At 39.2% G+C, this 17,768-nt stretch overlaps 1 protein-coding gene across 2 annotated transcripts in view; it reads left to right on the top strand.

The window, feature by feature from the left end:
• The window catches only part of Rbks (ribokinase), a 91,761-nt gene that overhangs the window by 19,010 nt on the left and 54,983 nt on the right, over window positions 1-17,768 (top strand). The window contains exons 3-5 of one of the 2 annotated variants that reach the window (XM_076833342.2): window positions 12,249-12,312; window positions 13,238-13,300; window positions 16,700-16,864. In XM_076833342.2, the coding sequence (XP_076689457.1) occupies window positions 12,249-12,312; window positions 13,238-13,300; window positions 16,700-16,864 (292 nt within the window). The remainder of the gene's footprint in view (window positions 1-12,248; window positions 12,313-13,237; window positions 13,301-16,699; window positions 16,865-17,768) is intronic. The other variant, XM_076833344.2, reaches the window with a different exon arrangement.

Raw genomic sequence — 17,768 nt, 5'->3', positions numbered from 1 at the left:
GATTAATTTTAATTATCAGTACAATTGATCAGCAATTAATTGTGTTCTAGGAATTAAAGGTCTCTGAGAAGGGGCTGAGGAAAAGCTTTAGGCCTTACCCGTCCCATACTTGATTAAATAGTATAGTCTAGGAGTAATCAGATACTGCAGACTTAAGGGGACAGAAGAGCTAGAAAGAGGATGATATAATTTCCTGGCAGGAAAACCCAGGACGTAGAATTGGTGTTGGAAGCTGGGTTCCCAAAATGGCTGTCCTGGGAAGAGGGGAGTTCCCTGGAGCTGAAGGTGTGAAATAAGAGATTAGAGAAACTTCCCTCTTGGAAGCCTTATAGAAACTATTCATGTAGCCATTGAAGTCAAGATTAGATGTCCCCTGGGATCTCATCCAACTCTGAGATTTTGAGATTGATTTTATTTTAGGTTTGTTGAATTTGAAGCAAAGAGAGAAACACAAAATAGAAATATTTGAATTGTGGAACCGAACTTGGGAAATGAATCATGAAACCAGATGAGTGGATGTGAGAGGAATGGCAGGGAGCTGTATTTTGGGAAATGTTCCAGTTAGGAGGCTGGTTGAAGCACAGGTGCTGTCTGTCTTCTTCTGGAGTGTGATGGTTTATGTTAGCATCTCAACAGTTTCAAAAGTTCTTCACATCTACTGTGGCCCAGGCATAGTCATCTCATACTTGTCCCACAGTGGAATTTAGCCCGCACAGTAAAGAATAAGAAAACATGACTTCAGGTAAAACCTGCAGGGCAACTTTGCTTAGCTGCCCTGGAACCCTTAGATGGGGATTTATTTAAAAGTTTGACCAAATTGTATAATATTTTTAGGCTTCTTAAAAGAAAACTATTTTTATAATAGAAGTTACTATCTATCCATTCATCATGAAGTTTTTCCACTGTGAATTATATTTTTCTTGATTTAAAAAAAAATTAGTTTTAGATGGACACAATACCTCTTTTTTATTTATTTATTTTTATTCGGTGCTGAGGATAGAACCCAGTGCCTCACTCGTGCTAGGCAAGTACTGTTCCACTGAGCTATACCCCAGCCCATAAATTATATTTTTATTAAGCAAATTGGCTAAACTTGCTTTATAGCAGATTGTAATTTTTTATTTTCATTTATTTGTTTATTTTGGATACTGGAGATTGAACCCAGAGGCATTTTACCACTGAGCTGCATCCCCATTGCTTTTTATTCTCTATTTTGAGACAGGGTCATGCCAAGTTGCTGTGGTTCTCATTAAATTGCTGGGGCTGGCCTCAAACATGTCATCCTCCTGCCTTAGCCTCCCAAATCACTGGGATTACAGTTATGCACCACCACAGATTATAGCAAGTTTTTAAAGATGATAAATTCAAATTAGAAACCTTTTTATGGTTTGGATGTGAGGTATCCCCCAAAAGCTTAGGTGTAAGATAATGCAAGAAGGTTCAAAGGAGAAGTGATTGGGTTGTGAAAGTCTTAACCCAATCCGTGGACTAATCATCTGATGGTGTTAATTGAGTGGTAACTGAAGGCAGGTTGGGTGTGGCTAGAGAAAATGGAGCATTGGGAGCATGGCTTTGGGGTATATATTTGTATCTGGTAAGTAGAGTCACTCTCTCTGCTGTCTGATCATCATGTGAACTGCCTTCCTCCGCCACACTCTTCTACCATGATGTTCTGCCTCACTTTGAGCCCCAAGGAATGGAACCAACTTCCTATGGACTGAGACCTCTGAAACCATGAGACCTCAGATAAACTTTTCCTCCTCTACAGTTGTTCTGGTTAGTCACAGAAACAACAACAACAACAAAAAAAACTGATTAAAACAAACTAAAATCATGAAATTAATCAAGATAAAAATGAACAAATAGGAGAAAAGAAAACTAGAAAATTCCCTCTTTCTTAGCAACATTAATTTACCTATCCCTACTCTATAAAAAGTTAGAAGTCAAGCTCTAATGAAGCAAGATTGTTTGGTGGCACAGGCAAAAATTCTTATATTGCTAAAGAGAATTATTTGTCAAGATATTGAGATGAAAAGTATGAGTCACATCAACATTTAAACTGTAAGGAGCTGGGGATGCAGTTCATTGGTGGAGTACTTGTCTAGCATGTACAAGACCTTGAGTTTGGGGCTGGGGATGTGGCTCAAGCGGTAACACGCTCGCCTGGCATGCGCGGGGTGCTGGGTTCAATCCTCAGCACCACATAAAAATAAAATAAAGATGTTGTGTCCACCGAAAACTGAAAATAAGTATTAAAAAATTATTTTAAAAAGGTGGTTGTTACTTATGTGCATGTCTCAGTCCATTCAAATACTTTCAACCAAGCTTTAAAAAAAAAACAAAAAAGACCTTGAGTTTGATACCCAGCATTGCAAAAAGCAAAAATAAAATAAAAAATTTGCACAGTGATACATATGTAATGAAACACTTGAAGTAGTTAAGAATTATGTCATGACCAGGTGGCACATGCAATGACACATACCTGTTATCCCAACAACTTGGGAAACTGAAGCAGGAGGTCCCAAGTTCAAGGCCAGCCTCGGCAACTTAGACACTTGCTCAAAATAAAAAGAGTTGTGGATGAAGCTCAGTGGTAAAGCACCTCTGGGTTCAATCCCCAGTACAAAAAAAAAAAAAAAGGAATTGTGTCATGGGCTAAAACTGTACAGTCCAATGACAATTGAAGATGGTATTTTGAGATTAAAAATCCAGGGAGATATTTTAAATGTTTCCTCCTCCTTTCTATTGAAGCTAAATGTTGGGGAGGAGGGAGTTATTTCCAAGCATCAAACACTGGCAGTTTAGGAGAACCGTGTTGAACAAGGAGCCCAAGACACAGAGACATGAATGAGCCCAGAAGCCCTGTTTTCATTATAGGTGAATGGAAGCCATGAGCAGAAATGGACCCAAGTGACCCAGGTCAGGAATCAGCAAACTGGAATGACCTTCAAACATTGCCTGGTCTTCCCTCCTACAAACCCGAGACTATCTAAACTCTCTAATACAGGTAGCCATCTGTTTTCCCTTCAGAAAGGTCAGGCAGTAGGTTAGGGCAATGCTACTCCAAGTTCATTCAGGCCTGTACCAGACTGCAGGCTGTCACAGCTTTGAAAGTCTGCAGAGAATCATTTATAGCAATTTGACATGGTAAGTTGTAGTTGTTGACTATAACAGTAATAATAAATCAGACCTTGTATTTTGTAGGGTTCCCTTTTGTTTTTATTTCACTATTATTATATTTTACAAAATTATTAATTCATAATGGGTTGTAAACAAGAAAAAAAATGGACATTCACCACAGAAGCACTTGAAAAGTAGTTCATGCGAGTGCCCATCAGCTTACCCTACAAGCTGCCTTCTGTGCTAGATGATGTGGGAGCATCAGCTGGCTGCACATTGAGGTTTTCATCTTCAGAGATCAAAAATTAGTAATCAGGTCCTTTCAGGTAATATATAATGAAATAAAATCTGTCCTTTCCTGAACTCTGTAGAAGGGCAACAGGCCAAAACCACTTGGCTGTGCTGACTGGAGTTCCAAACACAGGGGATCTTATGATCCCAACAAAACAAATAGTATGTACCTTATGTCACCTTACACAGGAAGAAGTGACGGAAATGAAAGAAAATAATGGGATGACCCAAACCTACCACTTCTCCCAGATGATCAGGCCTAATAATGGTGATTATTACATTAGCTTTATATACTAAAGATTATTATTAAGGTAAACCCTCCTATATCCAGGATTTAAACAACCAGCAGCTTAAATAGCTGATATTGTATATATTCTTGTATCGTGTGTGTGTGTGTGTGTGTGTGTGTGTGTGTGTGTGTGTGTACACATCTGTGTTCCTAGGGATTGAACCCAGGGCCTCTGTATCATCAAACTACATCCCAGGTCTCTTATTTTTCAGTTTGAGATAGAGTCTTAGTAGATTGCCAGGCTAGTCTTGACCTTGAGATCTTCCTCCCACAGTCTCCCAAGTTGTTGAGATTATAGGCATGTACTACCTCACCCAGCACTTCTTTTATCTTTTATGATGATAAATGACAAGTAAAAAAAAAATTTTTAATCTGAAGGACTTATTTAAAAAAAAAAAAAAAAAACTTCTGGGCTTTGCTGTATAGCAATAATACAATCATCTCCTTAATTGGCTGATCGTCATAACACACCTCCCCAACCCCCGCAGTGAAAAGTCACAAAAGGTCTTGAATCATAAAGGTTAAATGACTTTCATCTTTGTTTTATTGTTAATATTTTCATATATGCTCTCTGAAAATCTATAACCTGTTTTAATATCCATGATAATTTCTTCAGCAAAGTATTCAATTTCATGTGACCTTGGGCAAGATACCTTAGTCCTTTCTGTTTTATTTACCTTGAATATTTATTGAAGGATAGAATTACTAGATGGGGTCTGCCTTTCAAGGATTCCAAGCAGCCTAAAGAACCATTTTTTCAATCATTTTAAAAGTAGAAATTTTCTGGGCACAATGGCATTTGCCTGTAATCCCCACAACTCCTGAGGCCAAGGCTGGAGAATTACAGGTTCAAGGCCAGCCTCAATAACATAGGTCCTAAGCAACTTAGTGAGACCTTATGTTGAATTAAAATTAAAAAGGACTAGGGAAATAGCTCAGTGGTAAAGTACTCCTGGGTCCAGTCTCAGTACCAAAAGAAAACATGTAGAAATGTGTAGTAGTTTAGTATCATACAGCTAACTGAAGTTTCCCTCCTCAGCACTGAGCATAGTTCTGGAAGGCAGAAGCCACACTGAGGCCCAGCCTCACTGCCAGAAAACCTGCAGTGGTCAATTAAAAGAAGCAGCTCTGCTGGAGGAAGCACCCTTGCTTCTGTAAATACAGCTCTTTTGTCTTCCATGAACCTTGAACCTTGCTGCATTGTCAAGTACAGTGGCCACCAGCCATATGTGGCCATTTAGATTTAGATTTAATTAAAACAAAACTAAAAGCTGGTTGTCTCAACCACACAGGCTGTTATTTCTAGGGCCTGTGATGTAGAGCACATCACCACTATACCAAGTGCCATTGGCTGACACTGCTCTATAGTACTCAGAGCAGAGCTGGGCCTAGGGGTTTCCTGAGGTGCCACTTAGGTTCTGTGAGTTGCCTTGGCTTAAATCCTTGTCCACAGAAGAAACCATAGATTATCTAGCCTTTTTCGCCTGGAACAGCCATACACAGATAAGCTACCTCAGGTTATATGAGTTTTCAAGAATCTTTCTGCCCAACAGAATTTCACTGCTGCAGCCAAAAGAGTGTGAGGGTGCCTTCAAGAGGGCCCGTAGGAAAGAACCTTGTAGAACATCCTGCAGCCACAACTAGAATACAGGAGTACTTGTAGCCATGTCCCTTCAGGAACAAGATGGGTCCAAGAAAAATGAACAGAAAGGTAATCAAGATGGTCCATTCCTAATAGGAACACCTCTAGTATACAGGCTTGGGAAGGGATCCCAATATTTCAGACTAGGGTCTCCAGCAAGGTTTATTTGCCTAAACTGACAAATACGAAATTGCAAAGAATATCTGATGGCATTGAATAAATTATGGCACTGATTAAGTATGCTATAGGAGTACCAGAAATGAGAGGATTAATGAGAGCCAAAATAGGGAGGAAGGTCGACCTTCAATTGCTGCTTGAAAACAAGTCAGGCTTGAGTAGGTGAAGGAGAAAAGAAATGACTCCTGAGTCCTCAGAAGTGAAGACAAGGAAATAAACGTGACTTTGTACTCACATTGTATTCTAACACAATCAAGTGATAATGTCAAGTTCATGGTTCCTTTCCGTGGACCACTCTGAAAAACAGAAATCTTTTTTTTTTTCCCCAGGGGAGGGTGATAAATATGAATTTTAGAAAGATGGAAGCAAAAGAAGCAAGGGGTGGCACACTTGGGCTACTTGAAATTGAGACCTGGGTCAGCAAACACTAGCTAAGGAAACTTCTATGCTGCACCATATGTTGATCCCAGTGTTGGAGCCTGCTGGGCCCCTCACCCCAGCAGATTCCGAAAGCCACTCTTCTCCCTCTCCCACTTAGCAGAGTTACCAGCACAGAACCACCCAGGCCTGAACGCTCCATCATCATCTATTCCAAACAAAAGCTTTAGAGACACTTGTTCAGCTTTCTGCAATCCAGTGGTCCTCCACTTGGACCACCTAGTATCATCACCTGGGGAGCCTGCCCATAGTCATAGCTGCAGAGTCTGAGTTAATGGATCTGGGGTGTAACCAGAGCGTTAGGACTTGTGTAAGTTCCCGGACGGACACATGCCAATGTGCAGACAAGGTTGAGAACCATTGGTTTCCTGCCTGCCAGAGAGAATTCACACCAGGCCCCCACCCTACAGCCTGGCTCAGACAGAACAATTTGAGGCAAAATGCAAAGAATTTTAATTAGCTTGATAATGGCAGAACTGAAATTAGACTCCAAGTTTCCTGACTCCCATATGCACCATTTGCCTCATGGCCAAGATGCTTACATTTAAAGTTTTCTTATCAACTTGATGGCCAAAGTGTGACCAGGGAAACAGAGGAAGCCCTCCAAAGATTTCTTTAAAATCATCTTATATTAAGTCCATTAATACCAGCTTCCTTTGTCAGAACTCCGTTTTGTGTTATTCACCATGTTTTTCAAGATACTCTCAGCTCTCGTTGGCAGGAAACAAAGCCTTTGCTTGGATTCTACTCCTCTGACTTTTGGTTCTCAATTTCCAATAACTGGGAAAGAAGTTTAAATTTGAGTCAAAGGAAGCAAAAGGGATAGGGAGGTATACCCTTCTCTCAACTTTTTTTAAAATAGCAATTCCCAGAAGTATAAATGAGTAAATAAATGTGTAAAAGGTTCTGAAGGTGAAGAATTAGGGAAGAGGGCATTCTTTCAATATAACATTACATGTATTATCTGTGCAACACTATAATGCAGAATGGAAAAGGAGCATTTTAAAAAGGACACAGATTTCCATTGCTCTTGTCCACGTGTTAATGTGTGAGTTCGATCCACTTAATACTTAAAGATTATTCCTGATGCCCAAGGCACGGATGCTGCCAGTTGGTGATATTATTCTCATAAAAATAAAGATAAGTGATTGCATTGAACAGTATTAATTACACCAAATCATTAATGGCAGTTATTGTGTTTTTATTATAATAATAATGTAACCTCATAAGTACTTGCTTCCATGATCAAGTGTTCTTCTGTTTGAAAACAGGGAACTGGAAGAATTGGAACCAGATGGATGGGAAAGTGGTTTCTAAGTTAGAATTCAGGGTTGGTGGAATTCTTGTTTGTAGAGCACTTGCCAAGTATGTATGAAGTGCTGGGTTCAATCCCCAGCACTGAGAGTGGAGGAAAATCAAGCAACAGTAGTCCTGTCTCCTTCCCCCAACCCCCAGAGAAGCAGCCTCAGCTTCACTGCCCTCAGGAGGAAGAGGAAGATGGTAGCACAGAAGCCTTCCCTAATCCCTTACAATTCTATATATGTTTTCATATAGTTTTTTCCTTGTCTCCTCACAGCAAACTTGTGATTTTTAGATAAGGAAACTGAGGTCTAGAGAGAATTAAATTGGCTTGCCCCAAATCACACAGCTAGCAGGAAAAGGATTCTGGTTTTCATAACACAAATGAAAAAATCACCTTCCTATTTTTAGGCTTTCTATTCCTCATTTTATTTTATAACGGGTCACCATGACTAGATGCAAAATTAATGACACTAGGGTTGACTTCTCTTAATCCTTAGCAGTGTCATTACTTTTCCACTATGTTTTTAGTTATCTGGTTTCTGTTTTTAACAATGGAATATCGAAGAAGCAAAAGCAAAACAATTTTTTTAAATATTTTCTTAGATGTTGATGGACTTTAATTTTATTCATTTTTATTTATTTATACACAGTGCTGAGAATCAAACCCAGTGCCTCAGACATGCTAGGCAAGAGCTCTACCACTAAGCCTCAAAAGCAAAATATTTTGTTTCACTTGAAGAGTTTAAAACTAGACTAACCAAACAGATTTGTCAGGGAATCCATGTTAGAATAAATCAGAAATGAAAACCATCACCAAGGGATATAGAAATCAAGTCATTCCCTGAGCAGGAAGAAGACAGAGGTGGCAGCCTCTAAGTAAGATTCAGTTACAGCAAGCCTCCAAAGTGCACCCTGAGCATGAAATCTCTTCCTAATTACGCCTCTGATGCACATGCTATGCCACCTGTACAGTGCCTCTGTATTTCTTATTCCTTGATGATCAGTTTCTTGACGGCAAAGCTGCAGGCTCTATGGTTTCCTTCTACCCTGAAACATTCTTCCTAATCCCCTAAACTCCATAATGTCTGTATCATCACCTCCACTTGCTAGGGCTGCCCTTGATGTTCACCTTTAATAGAGTTTGCTTGCATTAAACTGTTAAAAAGGAGAAGAAAAGTTTCATTGCTCTAATTTCTATCAAGCTCTTCATGCCTAGGAATGGCCTTTTCCTAATCCCTGCCATGTTTTTATAGGGACATTTTTCCCAGCTGTGTGACACCTTGATTGCCCACGGGAGAGAGTTATTATATAAAGTAAGATGAGAGAACAAAGATTTAGTTTCTGGCATGAATCTTTAACCTGTTGAACGAGATGCCTTTGCATTCACCTAGCAAATAAATAACTGGCCTCCATCAGGGAAACCTCTGATAGATGAGCTCCTTCCAACAGGGAACCCTCCCCACGACGGTGCTTGCTATATGAGTTGTACTTCCCTGTACATATTGAATTCTGCTGGTAAGAAGTTAGTATACATTGTTTGAGATTGTTGCCTAATCAGCATTTAGGCCAGAAAAAGATCAAAAGGAAAAGTGTTCTTTAAGGAAGAAGGTATCAGATATGGCAGTTAAATCAGGAATCAGACAAGCACGGTGGCACACGCCTGTAATCCCAGTGATTCAGGAGACTGAGGCAGGAGGATTGCATGTTCAGAACCAGCCTCAGCAACTTAGCAAGGCACCTAGCAACAAGACTCTGTCTCTAAATAAAATATAAAATAAGGCTAGGGATCTGGCTCTGTGGCCGAGTGTCCCTGAGTTCAATCCCCAGTACCCTGCAAAAAAAAAAAAATGAGGAATCAAGAAACTGTAGCCCACAGAGCAGATCCTACCTACCTGCCTAGTTTTGTAAAGAAAGCTTGATTAGAACACAGCCACACCCATTTGTCTCAGATTGTCTTTTGGCTACTTTCACACTATAACAGAGAGTTGAATACTTACAAAAGAAATCATGTGGCCCATAACACCTGGAATATACACTGCCTGGCCCTTCATTAAAGGAGTTTCCAACCCCCTGGTCTAGGTGTGATCCCAAAGTTTGCTCAGACCATTATCCACATTCCCTGGATCTTTTTCTTGGTGGTGGTGGTGGGGGGGGGGGGGGTTGGGGGGAGGTGGTACCAGGGATTGGACTCAGGGGCACTCAACAATTGAGCCACACCTCCAGCCCTATTTTGTATTTTATTTGGAGACAGGGTCTCACTGAGTTGCTTAGCGCCTTGCTTGTGCTAAAGCTGAATTTGAACTTACGATCCTTCTGTCTCAGCCTCCCAAGTGGCTGGGATTATAGGTGTATGCCACAATATCTGACTCCCTAGGATCTTAACCTAAGTAAATCCCCGTGTTTCTTGATAGCTCCAAAATGAGACAGTTTTCTGTGAAGGAACATATTCACCAGGAAATCTTAATGCTGCCTGCAGAACAGAAAACTAGAAGTACCGTAAAGAGGTGGCAAGCCTAGGGCCTGGGGAACCAGGCAGGTAACAGGAGCTGTATAGGCCAAGTAGGGCTGAGTGAACTTGAGAACCTGTGCCTACTTTGGGGGCCATCACCTCTTAGTTCCTGCCTTGTAGGAGTATGAAACCAGTGTCACCAGAATCTCTGGATTTTCAGGACCTCCTGGAAATCTGTTTTGTGTAATCTCTTAATATTTAAATATGATTGCTGATTAAATTTAAAATAAGAGACTGAGGGGCTCAGTGATGGGGCATGTGCTTAGCATACACAAGCCCTGAGTTCAATCCCCAGCACCAGGTTTAAAAAAAAAAATTTTTTTAATAGCAAGGCAATCACACACAAACCTACACGTGGAAGTTTGCAGCAGCTTTATTCATATTTGCCAAAACCTGGACGCTAACAAGATATCCTTCAGCAGGTAAAGGAGGAATAAAATGTGGTCCATCCAGACAACTGAATATTATTTAGCTCTAAAAAGGAATGCGCATAAGCCACATAAAGATACAGAGGGACCTCAGATGCATATTACTAAATGAAAGAAACCTGTCTGAAAAGGCACTGTGTGATTCTGACAATATGACATTTTGGAAAAGTCAAAACTCTAGAGACAGTGAAAAGATCACTGGTTGCCAGGGGCTGAGAGAGTGAGGGATGAATAGACAGAGACCAGAGGATTTTAGGGGAATGATACTTACCCTATCCTTTATGATACTGTAATGGTGGGTATCTGTCATTATACCCTCATCCAAATCTACAGGATACTCAAAGAGTGTGTATAACACAAAAAGTGAACCCCATGTAAATTGTGGAGTTTGAGAGATAATGATGTTTTGGTGTAGGTTCATCAGTTTTAACAAAGATACCACTCTGGTGCAGAATGTTGATGACAAGGGATGCAGGACCGGGCAATGGGAGGGACAGCAGGTACATGGGAACTTTCTGTACTTAACACTTACTTTTGCTAATAACCTAAAACTGCCTTTAAAAATAAAGTATATCTTAAAAAATAGTAGGACCAACAAGATGCATCTAAGTGTCAGATTCAACTCTCACCCACCAGTTTATAATTTCTGCTATGGACTCAACTTAGAAGTCAGGCCAAGATCCAGCCAAGGTGGCAGTCAGAAAAGTGGCTGTATATCAGAGTGGCATGACAGAGGATGCCAGAGCGTCTTGATGGTGCAGCCATCACAGCACCAGGAAGCCAGAAGTGGCAATAGAGATGTGAATGGGAAGTAGCTGATGTCACGGGCCTTGCAGTGTCTTCTGGGCTTGAGCCCAGACCTAAAGGCCTGGCCTCTGGGGATGGTTGACTAGGCAGATGAGCCAGGGAACTAACCAAGGATTAGGGTTCACACTCATTCTGACAGAGAGACCCAGAGACCAAAGTGGGCCACAAAGCAGTAGGTTGGTCTGAGGATCCCGACAGAAGCACAACCACTCGAGTTATGGTTCAGGGTCAGAGCAAGCGGACTAGCCCTCTAGACTAGTCAGGACTTTTTGGACAATACAATAAACAACCAATTCAAAATAGCTTAAGAAAAAAAAAACTATAAAGGAGTGAAATGGCTTATATAACTGAAATGCCCCGTGGCAGAGCTGGCTTAGGGCAGCTTAGGCGCCCATTAGTCTATTAGGAGTTTGTATCTTCCAGTGTCTTCACCCTTCCCCTGTCTGCTATGTGTCTGTTTCCATGTAGGCTGGCTGCACATGGTGAGCCAGGGGCTCCAGGATTACGGTATCTCATAGTTAGCATTCCCACTGGAAGAAGACTTGTCTTCCCTCGAGGTCTCCATAAAATCCCCAGGATTGACTCTTAGTGAACTAATTTGGGTCATACACCCACTCAGAGTAGTAGTACTTACTTTTTTAATCAGGCCTGGGACCCTTGGACAACCTTCTTAGATTGTCTGTGAATGAAAAAGAAATAGAGGTGTAAAGAAAAAAATCAAAGGGCCATTAATAGAGAGATGGTAAGCAGCATGTAGAAACAATAGTATTCCACTATACCAAGTTACCCAGTTTAGCAAGAGCTATTAAAATTCCCTTCTCTTTGTCTCCCATGTCAAGGTCAGAGAAAAGATAGAGAGATTCTAGAATATCAGGCAAGTCATTTCAAAGATGCCCTCATTTATAGTGAACTCTCATAAATATTGAAGATTGATGATGGAGGATGGCTCTGTCTCAATGGGAATTGTCAGATGAACAGATCAAAAGGAGAAGGAAGCTCTAGAACTTGTGATTCACTTTAAATATGTCACATTTTAGGTGGGATATAAGTGAAACATTAATACAGTATATAACAATTCTTTGGGCTGAAATCAAGTCTCCCATCTTAAATTAAGAAGATTAATTAGTTAATGTTTATAAAGTACTGTGCAGATATGCCCTTTTAAAATGCTAAGTGTTCTAAAAACTACACTATAGCATTTTACTAAATGTAAAAGATCTAACATTCACCATTTCTTTGGCACAGGTTGGCAAGGATTCTTTTGGCAATGATTATATAGAAAACTTTAAACAAAATGGTATTTCTACAGGTAAATTTTCATCTTTTTTAAAAGTGAATGTTTATAAGTTTCTTCTGTGATCTTGTTTCAATAAAATTGAACATGGAATAGAATTATTACATCCTCCTCTGGTGGCCATAGAATTTGTATGCACAGCTTTGTCTGGTCTTATTTAAATGTCTCCTGGTTCTTTAACGTACATTCCTCCAGACAGGAATCAGGTGAGAGGAGGTTATGAACCTTCATCTCATGGACAAATGACAAGGAAAACCAAGTGATAAGTTCACAAACGATATTTTAAGAAAAGTGTTATTGTTAAAGCTGAAACCGATCACAGATATCATCAAGGCTGAACCCATGATCACAGAAGGGAAAATGGAAGGTCAGAGAGGTTCTCTGGCTTTTCAAGAGCATGCAGCAAGTTGGAACTAGAGCCAGATCTAGAATGGAGGTCTTCTGTTTCCAGTTCTGAGCTCTTTCCTACTGCAAGAGGCTGCCTGATCAACATTTAAGTTTACATGCCAGACCACAATTCTTGACCAGATGAAAGCTTATGAGAATGAAGAAAATAAAAAAAGTTCATTTTATATGTTCGACCTTTTGGATTTTTATCTCAAGTCTCGCGTTTTTTCAGTGAAGAAAAGAAATGTGTTGATCTAGAAAAATGCATATGTATACAATTATGAATAATTTGGGGAACTGGAAGTGGGGCTGGTTTGATAGGTTGTTATTAATGCACAGAAAAGGTGCTGCTAAATGTAAAGATGTGTATTTTCCTCATTGTATAGGTGATGGGTATAAATTAGCACTAATTCCTTATTTTTTAACTCATTCCAGATGGTTAAAGGTTAAAAAGTTTTTTTCGAGGATTAGTGTTGCATTGAAATTGTTAAAATAAGTTATCCATGCCAGGCTGTATGTACGTGATTGTAATTTTCTTTTTCTTTTCTTGTAGAATTTACATATCAGACTAAAGATGCTGCTACAGGAGCTGCTTCTATAATTGTCAATGATGAAGGTATGTGTTTCGCATATTAGAGCGTCATTTCCTAAAACTGATAGTTCATCTCCAGAGCTAGATTGGAAGCACCCACTGCTTCCAGTCCTATGGACCTCTTACCCACCCACCATTTCACGGTCTAATGTGAATTTTCCAATCCAAATATGTTTTCCTTTTTTATACTCCCCATATTGATTGCTTAAATATGTCATTACTCATCTGACACATACGAAGCATTATAATTCCCCCAAATATTTGTGTTCCGTTATGTTCCCATCATCCTTCATGTGAACTCAGAATTGACATTTGTCTCTAAAAGCAGTCAAGTATTCATCTGTTATTTCCATTACACTCGGTAAGTAAATGTAAATAGGTGCAAAAGAAAGTTTGCTGGATCATATTTATAGAATCTTCACTGAGTAAATGGCAGCAACTAATCACTTCTAACTTATCGTTAGTGTTCAATTTTGTCTGCTCTTTAAACAGCAATCAAATTTCAAAAGTCTATACAACTAAGTGCACCTCGAGGCTTTACCGCAATTAAAACATTGATCTTTAAAAACAGTGACTACCAAAAAAAAGTGATTGCCTTCAAGTTAGGTTTTCATAATTTCTGCCAACTGTTTTAAGTATAAAAACACCTACACAGATTTTTTTAAAAGACCAAGCATTTCATGGGCACTTAGGACAGACCTAGTTAGACATTATAGGCAGTCAGTGTGTTTTGTGTTAGATTAGGATTTATCAAGATATTTCTTTTGTTTGCACAGCACCCCTCTTTATCTGTGGGAGAATACATTTCAAGACACCCAGTGGATTCCTGAAACTGTGGGTAGTACTGAGCCCGATATAGACCATGTTTTTTTCTTATACATGTATGCCAATGATAAAATTTATTTTATAAATTAGGACCAGCAAGAGATGAACAAGAATAACTAATAATAACAGAAATTTTATAACAATTTTCTATGATAAAATTGATACGAATGTAGTCTCTCTATTTCAAAATCTTATGTGCTATACTCACCCCTTGGGTGATGATGTGGATGACACAGTGCCTGCGTGATAAGACAAAGTGAGATGAATGACGTAGGCATCATAGCTTTAGGCTACTGTGTAAAGGTTATTTGACCACTGCAAGGTCTCAACAATTGATAGGAAAATCAAACACTACCCTGGTGAGCAGTATGTATGGACAAGACACTGGACAAAGGGATGATCCACATCCCAGATGGGCTGGAGCCCAGTGAAATGGGGTTTCGTTATGCTACTCAGAATAACATGCAATTTAAAACCTATGAATTGTTTATTTCTGGAATTTTGTATTTAATATATTTGGACCGTATTTGACCACAGTAACTGAAACCATGCAAAGTAAAACCACAGAGAAAAGGGGACTAATGTGACGCAGTTTTACAATATCACTTTGCATGGAAGGTGTGGGATTTTTAACTCAAGTGATCCTAAAGCTTCAATAATTTTTAAAATTCCATTTAAAGACAGATCAAAGTTTTCACTCAAACAATAGAAAGTCTGTATTCATTTCTTTAAGCTACCTCTTAAGTAATTATTGCTGCCAACATCAGCTCATTCCTTGTCTTAAACCTTTTATTTTGTTCCAGGGATAGCTTCAAGTTTTCTTTTCTTTACCTGTGAAACAAAACCTGCATTTTCCATGCAGAGGTATAATTTCACGTTATGTATCAGTGCCTATTATGGTAGACTTTGCCTGGTTCTTAGGGTGGCAGTGCCTTTAAGAGTAGGGACAGCAGAAGACCTAGGACAAATGCAGAAATGGGACACTTGGTTCCTTTCGTCGAGAGATTGAGTACACAAGATAAAATCCTGAGTTGCATTTTAAAAGTTCAACTTGAGGGATGAAGGAGTGAGCCACAAAATAGACAGCTGTAGTCTTGAGCTTGTTGCTCAGTAGCTAAGGCCAGTCCAGAAATGCGGATTTGGAGGTCAGAACACAGAGGCTACAGTTGCCTCCAACAGAGAGAATGGGCCAGTGAAGGAAGCAGAGATGCTGTCTTTCAGCAAGTGGGTACTTTGAATTTTTTCCAGGACCGAGGTTGGGTTTGTGCTAAACCATCCCCACTTTATTAAGTCCTCCTCCTCCTGGCCAACAAACACATCTGTGGTAAGATGATAGGCTAGAATTTGTTCTGTGCTGAGAGGTAATTTTAGGTCATGTCTATACAAGATCATCACGAGCAGCCTGGAGCACAAAAAAATGCCTGCTGCAACTCATTCCCCTAGATCAGTGCCGTCCAACAGAAAGAAGATGCAGGCCACAGGGGGGATTTTAAATTGTCCAGGAGCCACGTTTTAAAAAGTAAAACAAAACAGGTAAACTTAATTTTGACAGTTTACTTAGCCACGAAATTCAAAATATTACCATTTCAAAATGTATTCAAAAGTTTCATTTGAAATTTAAAACCTTTTTAATGTTTTAAAAGTTGAGATTTTTACCTCCTTTTCTCAGTACTGTCTGAAATCCACTGTGTATATTTTATACTTAAAGCACAGTTTCAATTGAGACTAGCCACATTCCAAGTGTTTAATGGCCACATGTGCTACTGTAATTACTGTGTTGGAGAACACAGCTCTTAAGAGTTCACCTGAGAGAAATGCACCACCGCCCCTCCACCATGTTGGGGGATTATAGAGAGTGGGCCCAGGTGATGGGAATGTATCAATTCCTTGGTCCTGTCGCCTCAGTTTGTTCTGGTATAGCATAGGCTAGATAGTCTTCTATCTGGTACAATTTTCTGTCTGCTAGATAGAATAAAATGTGTTTGGATTGTCAGAATGACTTCTTAGAATACCATTGGGTTCATACATCAACTATTTTTTCATACAATACAGCATTAATTTTGAGCTTATATAAGTTTATTCCTATTTACACTCATCTATATGGCATCTGTATCTATAATTCAGAATCTTTGTCATATACATTTATTAGCATTTCCCATTAAATAAATTTTTAAGTATGTTTTATAAAATTTATTAACTAGCATTCTTTATACATAGGAATATTAATGAGGGAAACCTTTTAAAAATTTTGCTCAAAGTAATCAGAATAAGCTAGGCCTGGTAGCACACACCTGTAGTCCCTGCTATTCAGGAGGCCAAGGGAGGAGGATGGCTTAAGCCCAGGAGTTCAAAGCCAATCTGGAAAACATAGCAAAACTGTGTCTCCTAAAAAAAGTAATCTGAATAATATGAGTCTCAAGAGACATTCTAAAAGATACATTTGAAACGCAAAATTTAACCTGAATATCCTGAAAATGTCAAAATTAATACTTACAATACATTTTGTATAATAACTTTATAAAGATAATTGTAACATTGCAGAATATCATTGCTTGACTTTGCTTGGTTTTAATATAAATATGTAGGATTTCTTTATAGGCCAGAATATCATCGTCATAGTGGCAGGAGCAAATTTACTTCTGAATACTGAAGACCTGAAGGAAGCAGCCAGTGTCATTAGCCAAGCCAAAGTCATGATCTGCCAACTAGAAATAACTCCAGCAACTTCTTTGGAAGCTCTGACAATGGCCCGTAGCAATGGAGGTAATTTTACATATTTGTCACTCTTTCTTTAAAAGCTTTTATCGCTGTCTTAATTAAAGTTAACCTTTTAAGTTAAGCAAAGCAATACTTTTTCTGTAGTAAAATATTCGTTCCTCCATCTGTGAGATTCACTGTCTTGTAGTTCTTGATAACGTTAGAAAGACTTACAAATAGGGCAGAAGCAACATGAGGAACATCTCCAACATCCCACAGTAAAATCTGCAGTCTTGTTAGCAGAATGATACAGGGAATAATTAATCTCTGAAGGAGCATTGGCTAAGGTACACCCTGAGGAGTGAGGAGCAGCGGTTAAGCTGTCTGTCATGTCCAGTCACTACCCAGTTACATTTTAAAAAACCTCAAAAGGAATCAAAGATTCTTTCTTTCTCCGTTTTGTAAAACTACCATTTTCTCAATAAGCAACCAAAGATTATTTGTATGTAATGTTTTCTACGTTGTCAATGTAGATAAATATATAAAGCAGCTGTTTTCTTTGATCTTTGATTCGGAAATGGTTAAACCTACCAAAACAGGCAAAGCTGCATAATGAAACCAGTCACCCAACAGTTATCAACCTAAGGTTAATTTTATTTCATCTTTTCTCCCACCCACTCCTCTTCCTCTGGCAAATAACAAACAGGTTTTTTATACTTCCTCCTCCCTTTTCTCCACTGCCTAGTGAGAAAAGCATCTTCTGAGATAGAATCCCATTTCTGTCCCTGTAAGCTTTGTGGTCTTAGCAGAATTTGCTGCTTTTTCTGAACTGGTCTGTAAAATGCAAATGGAAATATGCCTACAGGATTATTCTAAGAATGGAATGAAATTAAATGTGATGCCAACCATGGGATGGTACAAGCCAACAAATCCCAGTTTTCTTCTCTCCATTCACTTCTCTCTTTATATT

The sequence above is a fragment of the Callospermophilus lateralis genome, chromosome 14, assembly GCF_048772815.1.
Source record: "Callospermophilus lateralis isolate mCalLat2 chromosome 14, mCalLat2.hap1, whole genome shotgun sequence".
Lineage (NCBI taxonomy): Eukaryota > Metazoa > Chordata > Mammalia > Rodentia > Sciuridae > Callospermophilus > Callospermophilus lateralis.
Note: the sequence above shows the minus strand (reverse complement) of the source record. Positions and strands in the feature narration are given on the sequence as shown.